Here is a 19,982-nt window from a genome sequence, read left to right as displayed (position 1 = left end):
ATTTATTTTGCGTTACTTCATAGGGCTTAATATCAGTTGAAGAGACAACTTCACACACGGAGTCACCATTCCCAGGGAATGAACTGAACAGGGCCATTACTATTATTTTGTAGCTGACTGATACCAACCCTGTCAGTAACTCTGCTAACCACTGCTGTGCTGAGAGCTCTTTATAACCTCTGGGGTGAGTGTAGAGTCACTTCGGCCATATTCCGTGGATACTGCTGATAATAGCTATTGAATGTATATTATTTTAACATAAATCTGTCTCAAATACCTATTAAAAAAGTGGCAAATGTACATAAAGTAATTAATGAGAAATTATTTCCCTTAAAAAAATTCTTTTGATCAGCTGGAATGATTTGTATCCTCTAGCCAGCATCTGTCATGCAGCAGTTGCATTATCTGAAAGAGTTTTGCCATAAGGGAAGTGTTTTGCATTCCTTAGCAAACACAGTCTCTTCGGAAATTCACTGATGTGAATTTTGGAATTCACCTCTGGAGAACAGCAGATAATAACTAATTGCTTGGGACTTGGAATTTTCTTTAAAACTTAATTTACTTGAAAAACGTATCAGGAAAGAGTGCAATTTGAATGTTACATAGTACCATCATATAACAGAGATTTTTAGGTATTTATTGCATTTTACACAAAAATCTCCAGTTTTAAGAGCATGTTATGTTGGAGCAACCTACAAAGCGATTTCTGTAGAAGCACAAGTGATTCTGTTTATCTATGTCCTTATTAGTAAGTGTACCTAGTTCTTTGTTTTTCTTGCTTCCATACTTGAGTGTACGCAGATCAAAGTGCAGGCTTGTTCATCTTCACCTGTCACTTGATCTTCGTCATACACTGGAGATGTTCTGTCTCGGGTTTTACCCCTGATGTGAGACTTTACTGTGCACCCTTTATTCCTGCCATCTACAAACTACCCAGTAACCAAGTAACCTCATCAGGAGGTTGAAGGTGGTGTCCTCATTCTCCATAGACTTTTCTGCCAATGTTCACGCAGATTGCGGTGGTTTTGAGCGTAATGGTGAAAAGCAGAGGATGTAAATGCTGATGTGTTGAATGCTGCTGTAGTATGTTCTTCTGTCTTTAACTGCATATTTAGGCATGCTATTACTGTTCATACTTGCTTCTTGCTCTCTGCCACGTTTAACTCTGCTTAAAACAACCTCTTGTTTTTCCTTTGTCCTTTTTGCTGATGAGTAGTTCTCTATTGTCTTAAGTACCAATAGTTCTTAAGGAAACATTGTGCCAGCTGCACCTTTGCACTAGCAAGGACCTGCGATTTTTGACTGTCAGAACTTGCTCATGGAGCTAATGGCAAGCAACATGAGTTAGAGTTGTATTCACAGTGCTCAGGCTGCGCAATAAGGCGTATATGGGGCAAGATAGCCTTGATTTGTAAGAGTAACAGTAATAACGATATAGAGAAAAATTGGAGGGACAAAAAGATTTTTTTCACATATAAATGAATTGGAAGGCTACCCATTATTCTGAATGAAGTGCTCTGCATCTCCCTAAGCATTCATGTCTATGTTTGGGTCTGGTGTCCAGCCAGATTTCTATGAGAATTCTGTGGCTGTTCTATTTAAATGTAGCAACTTTGAACTGCTTATGGTTCATGTTAAAACTACAGCCATGTAACCGTTTCATCCCATGTGCTCATACTAAATGTAATTGTATTAAAATTATACATGGAGATCAAGGCCTGAATTGCAAAACTATGTTTATGCATAGTTTTCTGTTCTGGTAATTTGTTCTCCTTGGGGTTCTCCCTGTTACATTCCCCCCCTCCCCCCCCCATTTTTTCTTAACCTTGTAAGGATTGTGTACATGTTTAGCTAAAAAAACTTTTTATTAAAAAAACTTCCAAGTGCCCTGTTGCTTCAGGGTTTTGTCTGTTTCCTAGTTGGTATTTGCTGGTCATACCAGTGGTGTATCAATTGTATATCTGGGCAAAAATGCATAACTTTTTTCCTAATAAAATCAATGTTCTGCATTTTGTGAAAGGTAAGAATCTGTCATCCCTTTATCCAGTTTGTGGATGCCATCCAACCTGTCGGATACATCAGTGCTGTGGGTTTTGGAGAGAATCTGTGCTAGCAATTTGGAGTGATCTTTCTCTGTCTCCAGACACAGTGAAGGAGCAGTAGATAGGCCCAGCACTGTAACTCAGGTTTGAATGTATGGAGAGGAGTCTTTGGGTTTTTTCTCAACCATCAATTACAATTTGATAAGTTGGGTGGCGTTTTTGGCTTTGTTTTTATCATTTTAATGCTGTTTTAAGAGCAAGGCAAAGCAGTAGATATTAGTATTTAATTAAATATTCTGAGTCCCAACTGTAATCACATTGCTTTTTGTCTGGATTAAAAAGGGTGTTGCTTCTTCAAGTTCATACTGGATTTCTTTGTCTAAGAAGCTAAATCCAGATTTAATAAACTAATATACTTAATCCTTGAGTTAGTTATATTGAGATATACCCAAAGAACTGATAAGCATATTTGTAATGGATCAGGCTCTTGGGTTAAACATTTTTATAAGTGAATAACCTGAATAGGAAACTATTTAAGTGGGTAGTTAGCTCTCATAGACCTTCACTGAACTTGATCCTTAATGCTCCTTGAAGGTGAAGCACTCTTAACAGCTGAAATAAGAAATGGACCCTTCACTACTTTGGAATTTTGGGGCTTTGTATTCCAGTTTTAGAAAGCTAAGCAATGAAAAATGTCCAACAATTAAAACAAAAATGGGGTGGAAATAATTATTTTAAAGCTGAAATGTGGAGTTTTGTCTATCTTGGGGATAAAAACCCAAGAAAATGTGGTAGTATTTTTCTACATACTGTAACAGAATATATGGCTAAATAAGCAAAAGTGCATAAAGGAGTAAAGGTTGTTTCTGTTGTTAAAGCAAAGGAGAATGAAAGAACACAATGAGTTGTACCATAGTAGTAAAAGATCTGTCAATACTTGAATTATGAACTTGTTTCCATTGTTTAAGTAAACCAAAAAAATATGTAGGCAAGACTAACATCCTGTGTTAAGTTTAAAGCCAAAATGGATGTACTGTTTTGATTAAGTAAAAATCCTTTTTGCTGCTTTATAAGAGAAAAAGTTGTTCTCTAATAAGAGTAGAGATAGTTACTTTTACTTGCAGGCACCTTCATAATAACTCTTACAGCTCTTACACTTGAAATGCTGTATTTGTGTCATGCAATGAAGGAACAGGAGAGCGAAGTTAAACTTGGGAACTTTTAACTTGCAATACAGTGTTGTTGCTTTATTGATACTACACATGTACACTGAGAATTTCAGAAAGTGCAGGAGAGTTGGGCATATGTTTTACTTCAATTTTCATCAGAGTTCTGTGGCTAAATTCCCTGCATTGCAATGAAAACTGAGTCAACAACTGTGTACTGGATTGTTTATGGCATTATATATGTTTAATTCTTAGTCAGCATTACAAGTATTCACTGGCTAATGAATTGCTAGCAGAAGCCCTTGGTGACTGGATTTTGACATCTGTTGACTTCTGAGTACCAGGATTTCCAGTCTCCTGGAGTTGTTTGGTGTTCCTAAGTAATTTAGCATGCGGTTTGGTATGTGTGTCCAAGAGGAAGTGTGCTCTGGTGATAGCATTGGTATTCAAGAGTTTGAGGTATGTTTTGTCTGACCCTGATCTTCAAAAATGCAGGTCTTTTGTATTGGAAGCTTACATATACTTGGGAATATATTCTATCTAGAAGTGTCATAGTAAGGATCTAGCTCTTCATATATTCTCATCTACACTATGTATAATGCAGGTTTTGCCCCATGTAAGACGCTATCTGTCCATCTGTTTACACAATGCTAGCAGTTGTGTTACATCTTCCCGTGTGTGTTCTAACAGAAATTCTTACAGAATACTAAGCTACTAGTTTCTCCAAATGCAGGAGAACGATTCAGTATGATGTCAGAAATGAAACTATTATTTTGCATTTCTTGTATTTCTGTAATATGTTGAATGAAATGGCAATCACGTCTGCTTGTTGGGAGTGTAAAGGATGAAATTCCGATTCTGTGCCATTGGAAAGACTTCCACCGATTTCTGCAGGGTGAGAATTTCATGCAATTGGGCTCTCTTCCTACGGAGAGTGCTCTGGCATGGCCATCTTCCTTCACTGAAAGCAGCATTGCTCCCAAAAGGAGTGGCAAGTAGTAAAAACACAAATAAGAATGCATTATCTTATTTAGGATAGGTGGAGTAGCAGAGGACTTCTACAGAGGTGAAGTTATTCCCATGTTATGTACTGAGGGAAGGAAGAGGGGTATTGGTGGTGGGGATGCGACCTGTAGGGTTAGGAGAAATGGTGAAATTGAGTATGTTTGTCTAAGACTTAGTCAATTGTAATTCATTCTGCTTATGTGTGCCTGTCCAGCCAGGGTTCAGTTGTACTATCACAAACTACGTCTTTCATAGAACTATTGCATTGTTCAGTGGCCAGGGAAAGCCTGTTCAGAGGAGGCAGTGGGCTTTGTATAGTAAAAAAGGACTTGTAGCTTCTGCTCATGCCTTCTGTTTTCACCAGTCTTATCAGTGAATAAGACAGGAAGAAAAGAAGGGTGATCAACTGAGACAATGAAACACTGCTCTGAAAGGTGGGGATTTCTCTACTTCTGCCATGGATTTCCACCATGGTGCTGGTCAAGTGATTTAGACTAGGCTTTTCGTATGTGTTCTCTGTTTTTCTCTTTTTACTGGTACCCAGTTTGAGACCCTGGAATGTGACTTGCGGAAGTGATGTGCACTGAGCTCCTTCCTGATCTCAGTTGCATCTGTTTGGTGGTGAAATTTGTCATACAATCATACGTATTCTTACAAATCAGGCCTCACTTATCTCAGAATGGGCATTTGAATTCCTGAAGGCTTTTAGAGTCTTTATCTGGAGCCAAATCTGTGGTCTAGCCGCCCTTTTTATCTGATGTTTACTATATCCTGAACTTCATTGCAGCTGTTGTAATGTAAAGTTCATATTTAAGTTATGTGATTTATATAAAAAGTGTTTGGACTATTTTTTCTGGACAACAAGGAAGCTGGAACATACTCTTGTTTTTTATAAAGTGCATGGTGACATGAACTGTTCTGACATTAATTCTGCAAAATGATCATTTTAGAACAGCTCCCCCTGATCATACACTGCTAATGTTTGTAAGCTTGCATAAGTCTTCCTCCTAAATTATTAGTTTTGTTGTTTTGCTTCTAAGGTCTTGGTGTTGCAAAAAAGGAGATAATATTTTATTTTCTATGCACTTATAAATGGCCAAACAGGCCTTCATGAGCAAATTCAAAGATCACGAGTGTATGCTTTTTGAGAGGTTTTATTCTAGGAAACCTACCAGTCTTCAATGCCGGCATTTCAACTCTCTGCCTTTGGAAATCTTTGTCGCTGGAAGCACTGAGTAACTCAGTCTACTTTGAAATGAGTTCTTTGAAATGAGCTATTTTAAATACTTTAGTTATTTTTTCACTTTGTTAAGAAAGTAGTACCTTTGGAACTGCAGTCCTGAATCCCTTCTTAATGTGCATGTTAGCACAGTTGAAAGTCAGGAATGTTACAGTTAACAAGGAAAGGGCCAAAACCTGCACACAGGTGATCACCATCACAGGAAGTACTCTGAGTCAGGAGGGACGTAATGCAGCTGAACATCTGTGACTATACCAGTGAATTATCCCAGTTCCATGAATTCTGTGGAAAGCCCTTTCTGTGGGATGCATGCAAGCTTTGTAGTGGAAAACAAAATTTTTTCAAAGTGGTGAGTCAAGACTAGCCTGGTAGTGTTCAGTACGCATCCTTTTGTGCCTTAATGAGGCACTGGCAATTAGCTACAAAACCTAGGTTTTGTTAAGCATAATGTTAAAGAAATATTTGTATGTAACCAATTTCAGTAAAATTAGCTGCTAGTGAAATTAATGGTTTTCTAGGATTTTTTTTTGTAGTTCTCAATTCACATTACAAAACCAACATAGTCCCTGAAGCAGTCTACAGTGTGAAGGTGATCAGGAAGAGATCTGCCTGCTTTAACTGTCCAGGCAGAATAAAATTTCAAAAAAGGGGGAAGGGAAAGAAAATGGCATAAATTACAGAAAACAAATGAGATGGTTGATACTTTTTGACAGCCCCTGAAGCTTGAGGCAAAGATGAAAAAATGGAAAGATTTATGAGTTTAAGAACATATTTATACTTTGCCAGTAATTCTCTTCTTACCAAGCATTTCACAAAATATCAAAATCTGTTGTATGTTAAGAAATTATAACATACTATTCTTACTCTGTTATAAAGAACCGTTGAGAGACAGTAATTAGGTGGTGAGGTGGCTTTGCCTGAGCAATGCTCTTGAAAATCTAGTAGTTGATATGCTTAATTATATATATAAAAAAGCAGAGAGCTGATTTTACCTAACTCTTACTGCTTATTTAAAAAAAAAATCTTAGTGTTTCATTATTAAAACATACATTCTTGGCTCGTTGCCTGTAGTTCTTCTAAAAATGTGTTTTTAAACAATTGAACAGAAACCAAACAAGTTACTTGGACTAGAAAATATTAAAGAGAAACTCGGATTTAGCTAGTTGATACCCATGTCAAAGGAATATGCAGTTATCCTAAAAAAGGGATCAACACGTTTTCTAAAATAGAAATTCTCTGCAGTGGAGAATATTGCCTAGCTCACTGCACAGTTAATGAGTTCAAGAGGTGTTTCCTGGGTCTGTCAGTGTCTTGACCCAAAACACCTTTTTTCCAGATTTGCCTCCTGATGCACCTTTCTGCTCTGGCAGCTTCCATCACATGAAGCATAAGGGACAAAATTAAAATTTTGATTGTGCAAGACCAAATGCTCATTAATAGTTAACAACGCTTATTTGGAAGGAATACCTGAAAATAGTATGGACCAATCATTTTCCAAAGATGGTTTCCTTGGTTTGGGCTCTTTTAGATGTTTATTTCTAGTAAGTAGTCATAGACCTTTGTTTAAATTTTGTAAAATCGGAGGTCAAGTCTATCTCACTGTCCTCATTAGAAGTGTTACTGTTGACTTTAGTAGAAATAAGATGCTTTCTTCAGTAGAACTGTGCTTTTATTCTAGTTTTTGAAAACTGAAGCTCTCAATGTCAAAAAAAATGTACTGCTAAAGGGCAGATTCTAGTGAGTCAGTAGGAAGCTGTCCAAAACTAATGGGAAGTTTAGGAGGAAAGATCAAAGATCAAGCCTGTTATCCTCATAATGAAAAAAAAAAAAAATCAGTAAATCTGATGGTTTGCTTTCTGTAAGTGGTAACTTTTAAGTAGCGTGTACCATAGTTGCCTTGAGAAGGTGATAGTTCAAGATTTCCAGTCTGGGTTTATTTTTGTAGGAAAAGATATATTTTCTAGAAAAAGAAATCTCTATTTCTTGATTCATTTTATCACTGTTGCAAATAAACAGGAAACCATTTTTTAGAGAAATAGTCTAAAACCCAGGTATAATAAAAATATGGTGCAGTACAGCACAGGAACCACAGAATAGCAAAGAACATGTATCAGATCCTGTTTCAATAAATATTAAAATCCTTGTTTAAAAAAACAATTTTTTTACAGAAGGAAACATTGAACCAAAATATGCGTTCATGCTCCGATAGCTTCCTTAAATAGCTTGGAGCTTTAAGTGTGTTTATTTCTACTAAGTGAGTATATTCATAATGACAGTTTATAGACCACAGGAATGGACTTTGCCATAGGCGTGCTTGCAGCACTGTTGCTGCTCACATGAATAGGTCCTTTTTTTTTTCTATTGAGCTTCTCGTGATATTAATAGAAAGTATAAAGCCTAACGATTAGAGATGTTACAAAACAGATTTGAATAATGAAGACACGTAGGAAATCAAGTAGCTTACAGTTGAGACTTACTTTTGTTATCTCTTACTGATATCTCAGCTGATCTATCCGAGATACCTCCTATCAGAGTAGTTTGGGATCATAACCTGAAAGGCTTCTTTAGATGATGTATTTAATACCTACCTGCAAAGATAGCCTGGGTCATCTTACGGACTTAAAACCAAAGTGCCCACAAGTGATACGATACATTTATGGAACTTAAAAAGCCAGTAGAGAAAAACAGTCTTTATATTAGGTCTTTCAAGAATGGTATTTTTAATTATACGAAATAATAAGAAAAACATCATAAAGTAGTAATATGCTAAAGAATGGAAGTAATTTTCTTACTGTACATGAAATCCAATTCTTTGGGATGTGACAATGTGGAAAGACGTAGTCACTTCCATAAGGTCTGTCTGCCCTTCCATAAGGGACAGCGTGCCAGAGGCTTGGCACATCCCATTTTTGTCTCCTCTGCTGCCTTAGGCTGTTTGTGTTTGGAGATTCCCCTCCAGGCAGGGGAGATGGGCTAGTCTTTGGGAAATGTATGACTTTTTAAATACAAGATCTATTTCTGTTATTTATGGAAACAATAAATAATACATATCAACAAATCCTAGTTCTTGGTAACAAATCTCATCAATTGCAAAGCGGATTTTTATTTCCAGGGGATATTATATACCCATCTTGTATACCATGAGTACACTGTTACCTTCCTTGTAAACATACCATGCTGGGTTCATCTCAAGAGCATGTTCTGGTGTGCTGGAAACCACAAATAGCTCTTGTCGAATAAAGAACATAATAGCTGTAACATATCCTTATGTTAATCTTTTGCTTCCTCCTTATTGTAGCTATATTTATAATGCAAAAAAATACAGCATTATGAAAGTAAGTCTTGACAAAGCCCAAGTTTTCTCATCGTGTAAAATTTAAGCAGACTTAGCTAGTATAATCTACTTCGTGGTTTTCTGAACAGTTGTGCTCTCTAATATAACATTATTAAAACATTTTCCTGATCTTTTAATTCATATACTGTCTATTTTATATCACAGTTGCTTTAAAAAACGCTCCTCGAGATTGCAGGTTAAAAAGATGGGTGTATCTGCTCCCTTGGAAAGTGTGCAATTTAATTACCAAATTAAATCACATAAAGTCAGTGGGAAAAAGGGAGCTGAGCTAGCTGAATGCTGAATAAGAAAAATTCAAAACACTTTTGCAAGCTATAGATAAAAAGAAAAACAAAGTTCTCAGTTGTTACATTTTTCTGTCAACAGCATCCACTTCTATAGGGGCTAGACACTGTGTATTGCAGTTATTTTTTCTTCAAAGGTAATTTGTAAGTTCCCAACATACATTAATCAGTTGGCCTAATAGTAAGAAGAAAATGTATGTGAAATACCAATGTATTCAAAGTAAGAATTTCAGCTTAAAATTGTTTTGGCTAAGATGTTTGTGACAATGTGAGGGGTGGGTTCTGTTTTTACTATAAAAATGGGCAGTCAAATGTTTTGTACAAATGAAAGCAATTATACATGTACTTCAGCATGAGGAACAGCTGGGCGACCAACTACCTATGCTGTGCTCGCATATGTGGATGCTTATATAAGGTACTTTGGTAGAAATGGTCACTCTTGTGTGTTTTGAAGTGAGCCAACCTGTTAGCTCCTGAAGCGTTCAAACAGGGGTCTTCTAGGGAAAGGTAAATCCGTGTACAGTCACTGCAACACTGGAAATAATAAATATTCTCACTCAGATGTGCTCAGTGCTCTGTAACATAATGCTTTAAAAATTGTGATGATTCCCTTTTAAGATCTCAATTTTTAAATTGGAGAGGGCCAGTTCGCAACTTCTCAGTGAGTCTCCTAGTTTTTCAGTCTTACCTATCCTGAGTACTTGTAAAGTAAGGGAGACTTTTGAGGAAAATAGCAAGAATCCCAGTGGTGCTTGAAGGAATTCACCGTGTTTTGTCTGGCATTATTTTTAGTTCTTGCATAATAAAGCATAATAAAGTAATCTGTATTTTTCTGTGTAAATCCTGTCTCCTGAGAATTACATAGAGGATACAGCAGGCATGGTAATGTGGGGGTTGGTCCTCATGGCTTTTATGTCTGTCTCCCGTGCTGAACCTCATTACCAGAGAACAGAAAAGTGTAGTCTTTCAAATTCTTGATTGCATTTGTCATCTGCAGTTTTCTGTCTACTTTGAATGCTTTCCTGAACTGTGGATGCATGTTGGTTTGATACAAATTCTCCAATCGGATGGCTGTAACTGGGCTCCCTTTACTGTAGTGGCTGTTTTGTTTTTACCGGCCTGTATAACAAAATGGATTTTAAGAACAACTGAATTGGTCAGTGTGATTCATTATGGTCTCCCAAAAGGTTGCTTTGAAATGGCCAAGATAAGGGTTTAATTACCATTTTTAGGTATAAAATTGATGGTCAGAGGCAATAGTACTTTACTCTTTGTTCAACTCTGTAATACAGCCATTTGTTTTAAATACAGTTTATGTGGGTGATGGGTGCTAATTAGTTTCTAAGCATTAGAACTAGCTTTTCTTCTCCAGAAGCCTGAACTGGTACACTAACAGCAACAGTTGCTCCTCATTTTAAGCTTCCTGTGGCCTTTAATGGATGTGGAATGAGAAACAACCAACTTTCACTTGCATTCTGTGTGATGGGGTGGGGTTAGCCAAAATTCCTTGTCTGCCTTGTGAGCCAAATCGTACCCTGTCGAGGCAGACATACTACAAGGAAAAAATACAATAGGCCTTTTTGCTGCTTCTGGCTCTCTGGAATGTTTACTGCTTTGGGAAGATAGGATATGAGCTTAAAGGGAGATTTGCTTTTTTGTCTACTACTTTGTTAGGTCAGTGTGGAGATAAAAGCTGTTTCGAGTTACTGAAGTGGCTGAATTTGGTTTTACTTTTCATTTACTACTTTGTTGTTGGAACAAATTTCTCCAATGTTGTTTAGTTTTTTCTGATAAGGCCTATGAAAGAAACCAAATATGACTCGCCTAATGTGGCTTAAAGAGATATTTTGACAACTTTTTTTATTAAAAATACTTAAACATGCAATCATAAGAAGTGTTAAATCGTTAAATTCTACTTGAAGTTTACCAAAATGATTAATAGGAAAATCCACAACAGATCTTTGCATTGCATACAAGAAAAAACAACTTCAGACTTGGTTTTATTCATTTTGGGATAATTCCTCCCCTTCAAATTAAGAGGTGAAGGCATTTAATGTAATCACATATGAATAATAAAGTAGAGGTACACGGAGTCGGAGTCAAATTTGTGCTAATGCAAACTAGTAATGATCATATTTACATTAAACTCTTGCCAATAAAACACACACAATATGTGATTAATGTACAAGTAATTTTTCTCAGGTTTATAAATAGAAATGTGACACCAAAACATGTACTTGAAGCTTATTTGGTATTATCACACCTAATTTGTGTATCTTCAATATATCAGATTCTGCTGATTTGCCCTTGCTGTTGAAATTGCTTTCAAATAGTACCTCAAAGAAAAGCTCCTCATGTATTCTCTGGGGAAATGCTGGCCTTGAGTGCAGCAGGGTTTGACAGAAAAGGAAGAAATATGAACAAATTAACAACATTCATCTGACAGCTGTGTTTAAAAATATGAAGTCAAACACTAGTTTTGATTAAATATCTCTCTCCCCTTTCTAAAACAGTTCCAGAACTTCTGCTAAATATCCAGTAGGCCAAGAAATTCCTGTTGTCGGCATGCCCAGAGCAGCTAGTGAACGGGCAGCAGCAGCGCAGCCTTCCCCACACCTACAGGCTCCAGCTCTGTTCTGGGGCACCGGGCCTACGCCTCAGCAGGTTGCTTCATTTCTAGCCCACCCACTTTTTGGCCTGTATCCTTAGACTACTGGGTGGCTTTCTCTTTTTTGTTTTAACCCTCTGAAGTAACCTGTCACTTGGCTTTGATTTGGTGGTCTGTAGTGGGGTCCTCTTAATAAAGGTGTTAATATTCCCTTCCCTTGCACTTTGCCTTGCTCTCCCTCTACTACTTCCCCCTTCCTTTTGCAGGTATGTATATGCAAACGGCATGGCCGTGCAATTAAGTGCAGACATTTGATGCTGACCTGGTGTGGACTGCTGCCAGCAGTGGTTTTGGTGGTGTATAGGCAGTAGGCACAACAGTTCAAAAACCACCGATACCTTTTGCCTGAGGAGGTGCAGCAGTTTCCGTGGCAGCACAGAGGCCCCTTGAGCAGAGCTCTAGAGGCAGCTGTGTTTTGTGTCAGGCGGCTTTACCCCCAGATAGAGCCTAGTTTTGAGAGCTAAAAAAATGACTAGAACAGAGGATAAAGGCCAGTAGAGGAGAAATTTGACTGTACATATTGCTTGAGTTCTCTTGACCTTATGCTGCACCAAAATATTAGTAATTCTTCCCAGGATTCTCCCCAGGATCCCTTGTATTTTCTTCAGAACCTGTTTTCTCCACCTTACTAAGGCATTAATTGCTTTTCTAAAGTTAAAATGCTAAATGTGGGGTGGTGGGTTTTTTTTAGACCACACTATGATTCAAATCATGTCAAACAAAACTATTTTCAAACGCTCTTACTAAGGTTTTTATCCTTCCTGCTAGTTTTTTCACAACAACACTGAACCCTATAAATCTTATTTCCAGATTCCCATTTTACTATTAGGCTCCTGCAGCAGGAACAGAGGTGTAGGGACAATGGAATGGCTCTACAGTAAGCTGTGAGATGTCTTTACTATACAGGCTACTAGAGGCTTTACCTAGATGTGAATTTCAGGTTTATTAAAAAAAGTTTTAAGTAAAATATTCCTAGCTCTTATGATTGTAGAGAAAAGCTTGAAAAGAATGGCTGAAGTTCTTCCCAAAAGCTCAGAAGTCTGACAGAGATGAAAAAAGAATTCCACGTTTCTTCTGCAAACATTTAAATATCAGGATTTATCAGAACTTGACAGTACTGTTTCAGAATACAACAACATTTTGGAGGTATTTTGTAAATATTTGCAATCCTAGTCTATACACTGTCACAGATGTAAATACAAGCTTCAAAAAGCAACATTCTCTCCAATATTTTATCCCAAACAAAGGGAAATAAAGTGTAAACAAGCCAGTGCCTTTATTTTTTCTCCCTCTAAATAAAAGCACGTTTCTCTTGTTCCGCTGTAAGTGATACTGTGGTTAGGGTAAAGAGAAACAAACATTCCCAAACTGTGCCTAGCTCACCAAGTATTAATGCCCTAGGTCACTTTCAGGTCCATTTCTAACACTATAGACTGAATTGCTCCAATCTCAGGATAAAATAGTTTGGCTTTTTGCATACAATAAATGAACTACTGCAGAAGCATCCGATGTATAGCAATGATTTGATACAGAGTCTAGCACAGGACAAATGCATTGTTCGTTTACATGCTTGTTCGGCATGCCTGCAGTGTAAAGGTGCAGAAAGGCCTGTTTCTTCCTGCATCACGGTTACTTTTTCCCTTATCAAAGTAGGAAAAGATTTTGGTCAGAGAATTGTGCCAGCCAAGCCATTTATTTTAGAGAACTCTGTTTTATACCATAGATTTCAGTTTATGATTTCCCTGAATAAGCTTTATTATTTTTAAAGTTACTCTACTGCCTGGAGTATTCAAATTTTTTTTTTTAAAGTTACTCAACTGCCTGTAGTATTCAAAGCATGGTGTTTATTAGGGCTGTGCTAGTATTATCTTGTATTACAGAGGCAAGGCTCCTTAAATAACATTTCTAGAGAACTGTCCAGATTTGACCTGGTCAGGCGTCATCCTGACAAGTTAACGGGTAGGCATGTGTGCCTCGGCTTGCAAGGAAGATGCCTGCTTGGCATACTGTACACAGCCAGGCTATGTCTGTGAGAATGTGAAGCGGGACAGTGCAAACCCAGCTCTTCAGATGTCCCTTGCCAAGAATATGTTGAATGGAAGGAGCCCGGTTGCCTAGGTAACAAGCCAGAGTCACTTAGCAAGGTTCGTTTTAGTTAATGAAATGATAAAAGGAAAAGAATGATGGATCCGATTGTGTTAAACTCCTAGGAGTAAGCCACGGTGAATATGGGGATAGAGAAAGGGTGTGTTTAAGTTTGGCTGTTTCAAGCAAGCTGTCCTAACTGGGCTGAGGAAGTAAAATCCAGAACAGTGGGAAGATCGGTGTGCTCCGAGTGGCTTCAGTAACAATGCCTGGAGTGTCAGATGCGCTTGGGAACGTAGCTGAGGTTTGTTCTGGGGTATTTTCGTGAGCAGGCCTGCCCAGATGTGGCAGCTGGGGCGGATGGGGCCTGGTTGCAGGGGACATGTGGGGATGAGGGGTGGTTACTGGCCATGAGGCTGTGGAGAAGCTTCCAGAAGGAGGTGGGTGGTCCCCATGGGCAACAGCCAATCATCAGGTGCCACCTGTCTTGAATGAACCAATCAGTTGGGTGTTCTCAAGCCTGTGGCAGAGGGCGGGAGGGAGGCGCTAGGACTGCTGCACACCCTGAGGAGAGACCCTAGGGCGCTGGCCTGCCTGGCTTCTCCCCCGGACAGGGAGGTTGTATAACTCATAAATCTGTGATTAAAGTGTATCTGAGTCGATCTAGTCCCCACACCACCAGTTTGGTTTTGAACAGTGAGATGGGAGCATAGCCAAGAGTGGTTGCATGAAAATGCAGTACTTGAGGAAATAAAACACGGCAGAAATGGCTATTTGGAGATTAGCTCTTGTTCTGGACTCGTTGAAGCGGTGTAGCTTTAGAAGTACATCCTCTACAATTGAAGAGTAAGCTATATACTGTCCTGTTGCAGACTAGTTTAAAGGAATGTCCTTGTTTGATTCAGACCTATGCCATGCGACAAGCGAGGTGGAGGCTGTCTTTCTCACTCCTGAAGAGAAGTGGGCAGCAGCAGTGAATTTTAAAATGGATGCTATAAATGGGAAGCTAAAACTCCAAGTGCTAGTAATCTCTTGCACACATTAGGTGATCTGAAATTCATGGCACATGTGGAAGAAAATTAAGGCTGAGTGAAGCAAGAGGAGGATACAGAACCTCTGCTTAACTCGGGTCTGTTGATCTGTATGCTAATGAAAGTTAAAACCATTTTAAAAATACTACCCTTACCAAAGATACTGGAGATGACATTTTCTGCTCTGTAGTTAAATGAGGAAACAACTGTAACTGTGTACTACTTTGAGCAAATACTGATTTCCTGCTTTCTTAGCTTGTAAAGAAGTACTTCTTCGTAGTGTTCACTGAATGATCTGTCACTTGAGCAAAGTGAGGGAAGATCAATTAAGAAAGTCCTATTGCAAAGTGTTAGGGTCTCAATGATGAACTGAGCCCCTACAGTCATGCAAATCCCAGGCAGGGAGCAGTCCTGTAACACTTCCTTCCCTACCTCCTGCATTAAATAAGGCATAAAATACATGTATCCTATAAAGAGTTTCCGTGGAGCTGGGTTTTTTAATTGGAGTTTCATAATTGTGCTTTATCTGTATTCATGTGAGAGTATATGGGGCTGACAATGAATAGTTTCCTCTGTGCAAAGCTTGCAGAGTTACTTGCTTCATGCAGTGGAACTTCGGAATTGGAAGCAGGCATGGATGAATTTTGGCCTTTTGTGCAGTTGTGAAGGCTGGGCAAGGAATATATTTTTTTTTTTCTGGTTTTGTCCAGGACAAACTCACATTTAAAAAGAGAAGAAAAAAAGGAAAAAAGTCTGAAAAATTGTGAGTATCACATTAGTCTTCTAAAAATAGTACAGATAGATTTGTTTGTTTTAAGTAATTCAGTATTACAAATGTTCTTTTTTTTCTCGCAAGGATATCCGACTGTATTAGACTTTTCTGCTAAATAAACAAGGGGCTTTTCAAATTTTTCGTAATATGGAGCAAAATAGACTGGTCTATTACTAGGCTTTTTTCCTTCTGTCAAAATACCTGGTCTGCCTTTAGGACTCGAGCACAGAGTGGAAAGTTGGATTCTCCTGTTTCACTCATGTACTCCTATTCCTGTGTTACACTTGTTACTGGAAAGGCTCCATCTAAAACAGATGAGAAAGGAGGTTGTTCACAACATGAAGCAAAGAACAAGAGGTGTGAAGATGTGTAAACATCTGACAAATATTTATTAATTTTAATTGCTGTACACTAAATTAAGGTTTGTCACACTTTGAACATGAGATACCCATATCTGGTTTGTGTTTTCTAGGAAGTCTTTCCATACAGAGCCTCTATTTGAGTGGTCAAATAGGAAGGAGCTCACGGGGCTCTTCGGCACTGCAAGTCTATAAACCACCAAGCATACTCCTAGGGTTATATTTCAAAATACTTTAGTGGTAGGATGTACCTGCTTTCTTAATAAAGTGTTAAGGATGTATATTTCTTCACAATCAAGAGACTGTGCATGGTGTTTCAAGAACGAGGTTAGCTGTGTAGGTCCTGAATACAGGTTTGGAACTGTCTGTTCATGAGACCAGTCTTATGAAGGACTAGCACAGGTTGGAGAAAATGGCTTATCTCTGATAACCAGCCAAGACATTTGAGATGTTTTGCAGTGTTATGTTGTGTCGGAAATTGTCAAAAAAAAAAAAAAAAAAAAAAACCAAACAAACAACCTCTTGTCACATAGGGTCTCTAACAAGATACATTTCTATACCTCAGGTGTGTTTTATTTACTGGTTCAAGATAAGCAATCTCTATGCACAATTTTTGTTATAAAGACATCAAAATTAAGTCTTGGTGCAAGAGTGAAGCATTTTATAATGCTCAGTGTGATTTTTTTCAATGGATTAATGAACATAACTGTTAATAAGACATAACTTTTATGGTCTTCAAATTGGAATATAAATGAATAATGATATATATTTTTAATACTAATCACGGCTATGTGTCTATACCGGTTTATGCATCGTTAAAGTTAAGAAGTAATTGTGTGGGAATATATTCTCTGTAAATATGTTGCACTAAAATGCTTTCTCTTTCCTATTTCTGAGACTTTAGTACAACAGAAAATACTGAGAAAGTATTTTTTGTAAATAAACCTCTCTGTAAGCAGTGTTGTCTGCTGCACTTCATGTGTTTGTGCACCTCCTTTTATCATACAACAGTTTCACTGCTGAGAATTAGCAAATTACTGCAGGATAGGAATATAGTGGGTGTGTGTGTAGGAGCAGCTATCGCACTGTCAGCTTCCAGCCTCGATTACCTTATGGTAATTTGTGTTCAATACTATTTTCTAGTGTGCTGTGGAAGAAGGCAAGCACCAGCATAATTAGAGATTGAATCATAATGCAAACACATGCAAAATCACCACTTACAAATTAAGAATGCCTGTATACAATTCAGTATTTATTATTATAATTTAGGTATTGCTTTGTGGCACCATTTTGATTTCTGTTTGGTTTATATCTTTCTGCTGGGTTTGAACTTAATAATTTTCGTTTCAGTTTTGGTTTCTTTTAGTTGTCAGAAAAGGGTAGACTGGTTGTTAGAATTCTTTTTGCATAGTATTTTAAAATTACGAATGCTTTTAGGTCCTTGCTAGAAGTATAGTATTGAATCGGCCAAGCTAATATATACCTATTTTAATGCTATTAATAAGGACTTAAAAGGGAACATTAAACTAAATCTGCTTTAGCCTTTAGTCAGATGTGTTTTTATGTAATATTGTCTCATACTTCTTGAAATATTGACACCTTTTAAATAGTGGGTTTTTTGCTTTTAAAGGAGAAAGGGAGGGAAAGCAGAAAAGAACTAAACGTATTCTTTATATGCTAACCCTCTCGTTTTTCTTGCAGGAAATCTTGGCTGAGTAAAGTTGGAAGCCCAAGTTCTCGCATCGATCGAACAAATTTTTCCAATGAAAAGGAGATTTCCAAGCTTGACTTCTCAGGATTTAGCACTAGATACTAATAGAAGAAAACATCACAAAGCACAGAACTGTGATGTTTCTGCTGCATGATATTTTCTGTGCCTCCGTAAAATGTCACAGGAGCATTTGGATGCTTTCTATACTAGAGATAAATATAAATGGTCCCTGTTCACATGAAGTAAGAATTTTTAGTTGCCGTTTTTGACATTCATGGTGTAAAAGGTCTATATCTATTATCTAAAATGCCAATATCTAATTTGTTGCATCTTGAAAGCTAGATAAATGGTTAAAAGTGTCAGTGATTATTTGTCTGCAGTGAGACTGTTATATATAACCATATGGAACCTAATCTTTAGATGCAAAAATAACAAATTTATGTTCTACTGTCTGTAATTTCACCAAAAATACTTAACTACAGAACCGGAACACTGAGAGATCTATTCTAACAGCTCTGTATTATAGATCATGTTATTTGTGATAATTACTTAAGATATAGTGGCAATTTAAAATAAATGTATGTTGTGTCAAACTAAGATTATCTAACCAGCTCTGGTTTAAAATTCTCTATAATAATGGAGTTAAGTCTTGGAACAAGATGATGAAATGTGTGGCCTGTCACCCCTTTTTCCTTGTCTACCTACAGCTTATATCCATACTGATCATAAAGGATGTTTTGATCCTTTTGCTTTTTTGATGTTCTTACTAAAATTGAAGATTTCAGTTACTTTCCTTATGGATGTGTATTTGCTCCTTAGCTAAGAATGTATGTTGGAACCCGATTCAATGTGATGCACCCACATACATCATATCAAGTCCATGAAAGGTCCTGAAAACTTGAGTTACGTGCTGGCAATAAATACTGGATAAGTCTTTGCAGTGTTGGATCTAATTCTCATACGTAGTGCTCTTTTCACAGGCACCAAGGAATCTGTCAGGGCTGGAACAGACCTATATCCTCATGTGTAGAGTACTTCTGTGTCAGGATTAGAACATACTGGAAGACTTTGGTTAGATTGCTGATCTATTCAAGCAGGCATCTGCGTGATCTGGCAGTACTCTCAGTTAATCAAGATTGGTGTGATCATGCTATGATGGAAGCTCAAGCTGTAAGTCCCTGTGAAAGTGTATAGTACATGAAGCACAGTAATACTGCAGTAATGTGGTCGCATGGCCTCAGGTTGGCTCTGAGCACAGACAGAGCCTGCTGTTGTCTGCCTGGGCTGTATTCTCTAAGATGCCCTTCATGCGGATGCTTAAGCTGGTATTTCCACTGGCTGGTCTGTACCACATCTAAGGGTAGATAATGTCAATTTAGGCAACATCCTCAATTTTGTGTGTGTTTTTTTATTTCAGAAAAGAACATTTCATAATTTAAGCATTGCACTTTTTCATCTGTGTGGAGCAAGGTATGCATAGAAGGGGTATTTCTACTGACTACTAGATTTATTTTCACTGGGTCTTTGTGCATTAAGCAGTAAAATCTCCTTTCTAGAATTTGCGGGAGTTATTTATAAATTGTTATAGTTCCAACTGCACTTAGCTTCTGTGATTACATACAAGCATCCTTTGTTGAAGTCATTGTCAATAACTCTTGATCAACTCCAATGGTAAATGGCAAAGTTCAAGTGTAGCGGTAGCTTGATAGCTTGTTAGATCCTTTCTGAAAATTGTATCCTGCCTAATTAAAGTAGTTTACATTTTCCTTGAAGCTACCTGGCAGAAGATACCCCCTCAGTCAAATGCATTTCCAGCCAAGTTGCTTTGCTCATATTTTGAGCAACAATGATAGAGGAAGGCAGAAAACAAATGGGACATTAGATCCACAGGAAGAGGAGCCAAAGATGAAATTGTTGTTTTCATGTGTTGGCATGGGTGGAGCTGGATGCTCACAAGGACTTGGTAATTTTACCCTGACTCCACTAGAAATGCAAGGCTTGAGGAAGGGGAAGCAGCCATTTAAAGTGCTCACTTTTTTGGGGAGAAAATGTGCAGGCAGGAAATCTTGAGAAAGTTGAAAGATGAAGAAATCTGTATGTAACTTTCTCACATATTGAAAACCAAAAAAATATTTGAAGTCTTGATATGAGCACTACACCAAGGATTTTAGAATGCTTTTCCGAACCAAGAAGTATTTTGGCAGAAGTTATTTCTAATATGGTATTAAGCAAATATAATTCCTGTAATCCACGGCCTATATACT

At 37.7% G+C, this 19,982-nt stretch overlaps 1 protein-coding gene across 5 annotated transcripts in view; it reads left to right on the top strand.

Annotated features, from left to right (window-relative positions):
• The window catches only part of ACYP2 (acylphosphatase 2), a 48,881-nt gene extending 30,229 nt beyond the window's left edge, over positions 1 to 18,652 (top strand). For all 5 annotated transcript variants that reach the window (XM_075497065.1, XM_075497061.1, XM_075497059.1 and 2 more), the window contains one exon: positions 17,709 to 18,652. In XM_075497065.1, the coding sequence (XP_075353180.1) occupies positions 17,709 to 17,823 (115 nt within the window). In that variant the 3' untranslated portion in view covers positions 17,824 to 18,652. The remainder of the gene's footprint in view (positions 1 to 17,708) is intronic.
• The last annotated feature ends 1,330 nt before the right edge of the window (positions 18,653 to 19,982 follow it).

The sequence above is a fragment of the Mycteria americana genome, chromosome 3, assembly GCF_035582795.1.
Source record: "Mycteria americana isolate JAX WOST 10 ecotype Jacksonville Zoo and Gardens chromosome 3, USCA_MyAme_1.0, whole genome shotgun sequence".
Lineage (NCBI taxonomy): Eukaryota > Metazoa > Chordata > Aves > Ciconiiformes > Ciconiidae > Mycteria > Mycteria americana.
The sequence above is the reverse complement of the archived record's forward strand: the minus strand, read 5'-3'. Positions and strand labels throughout refer to the sequence as shown.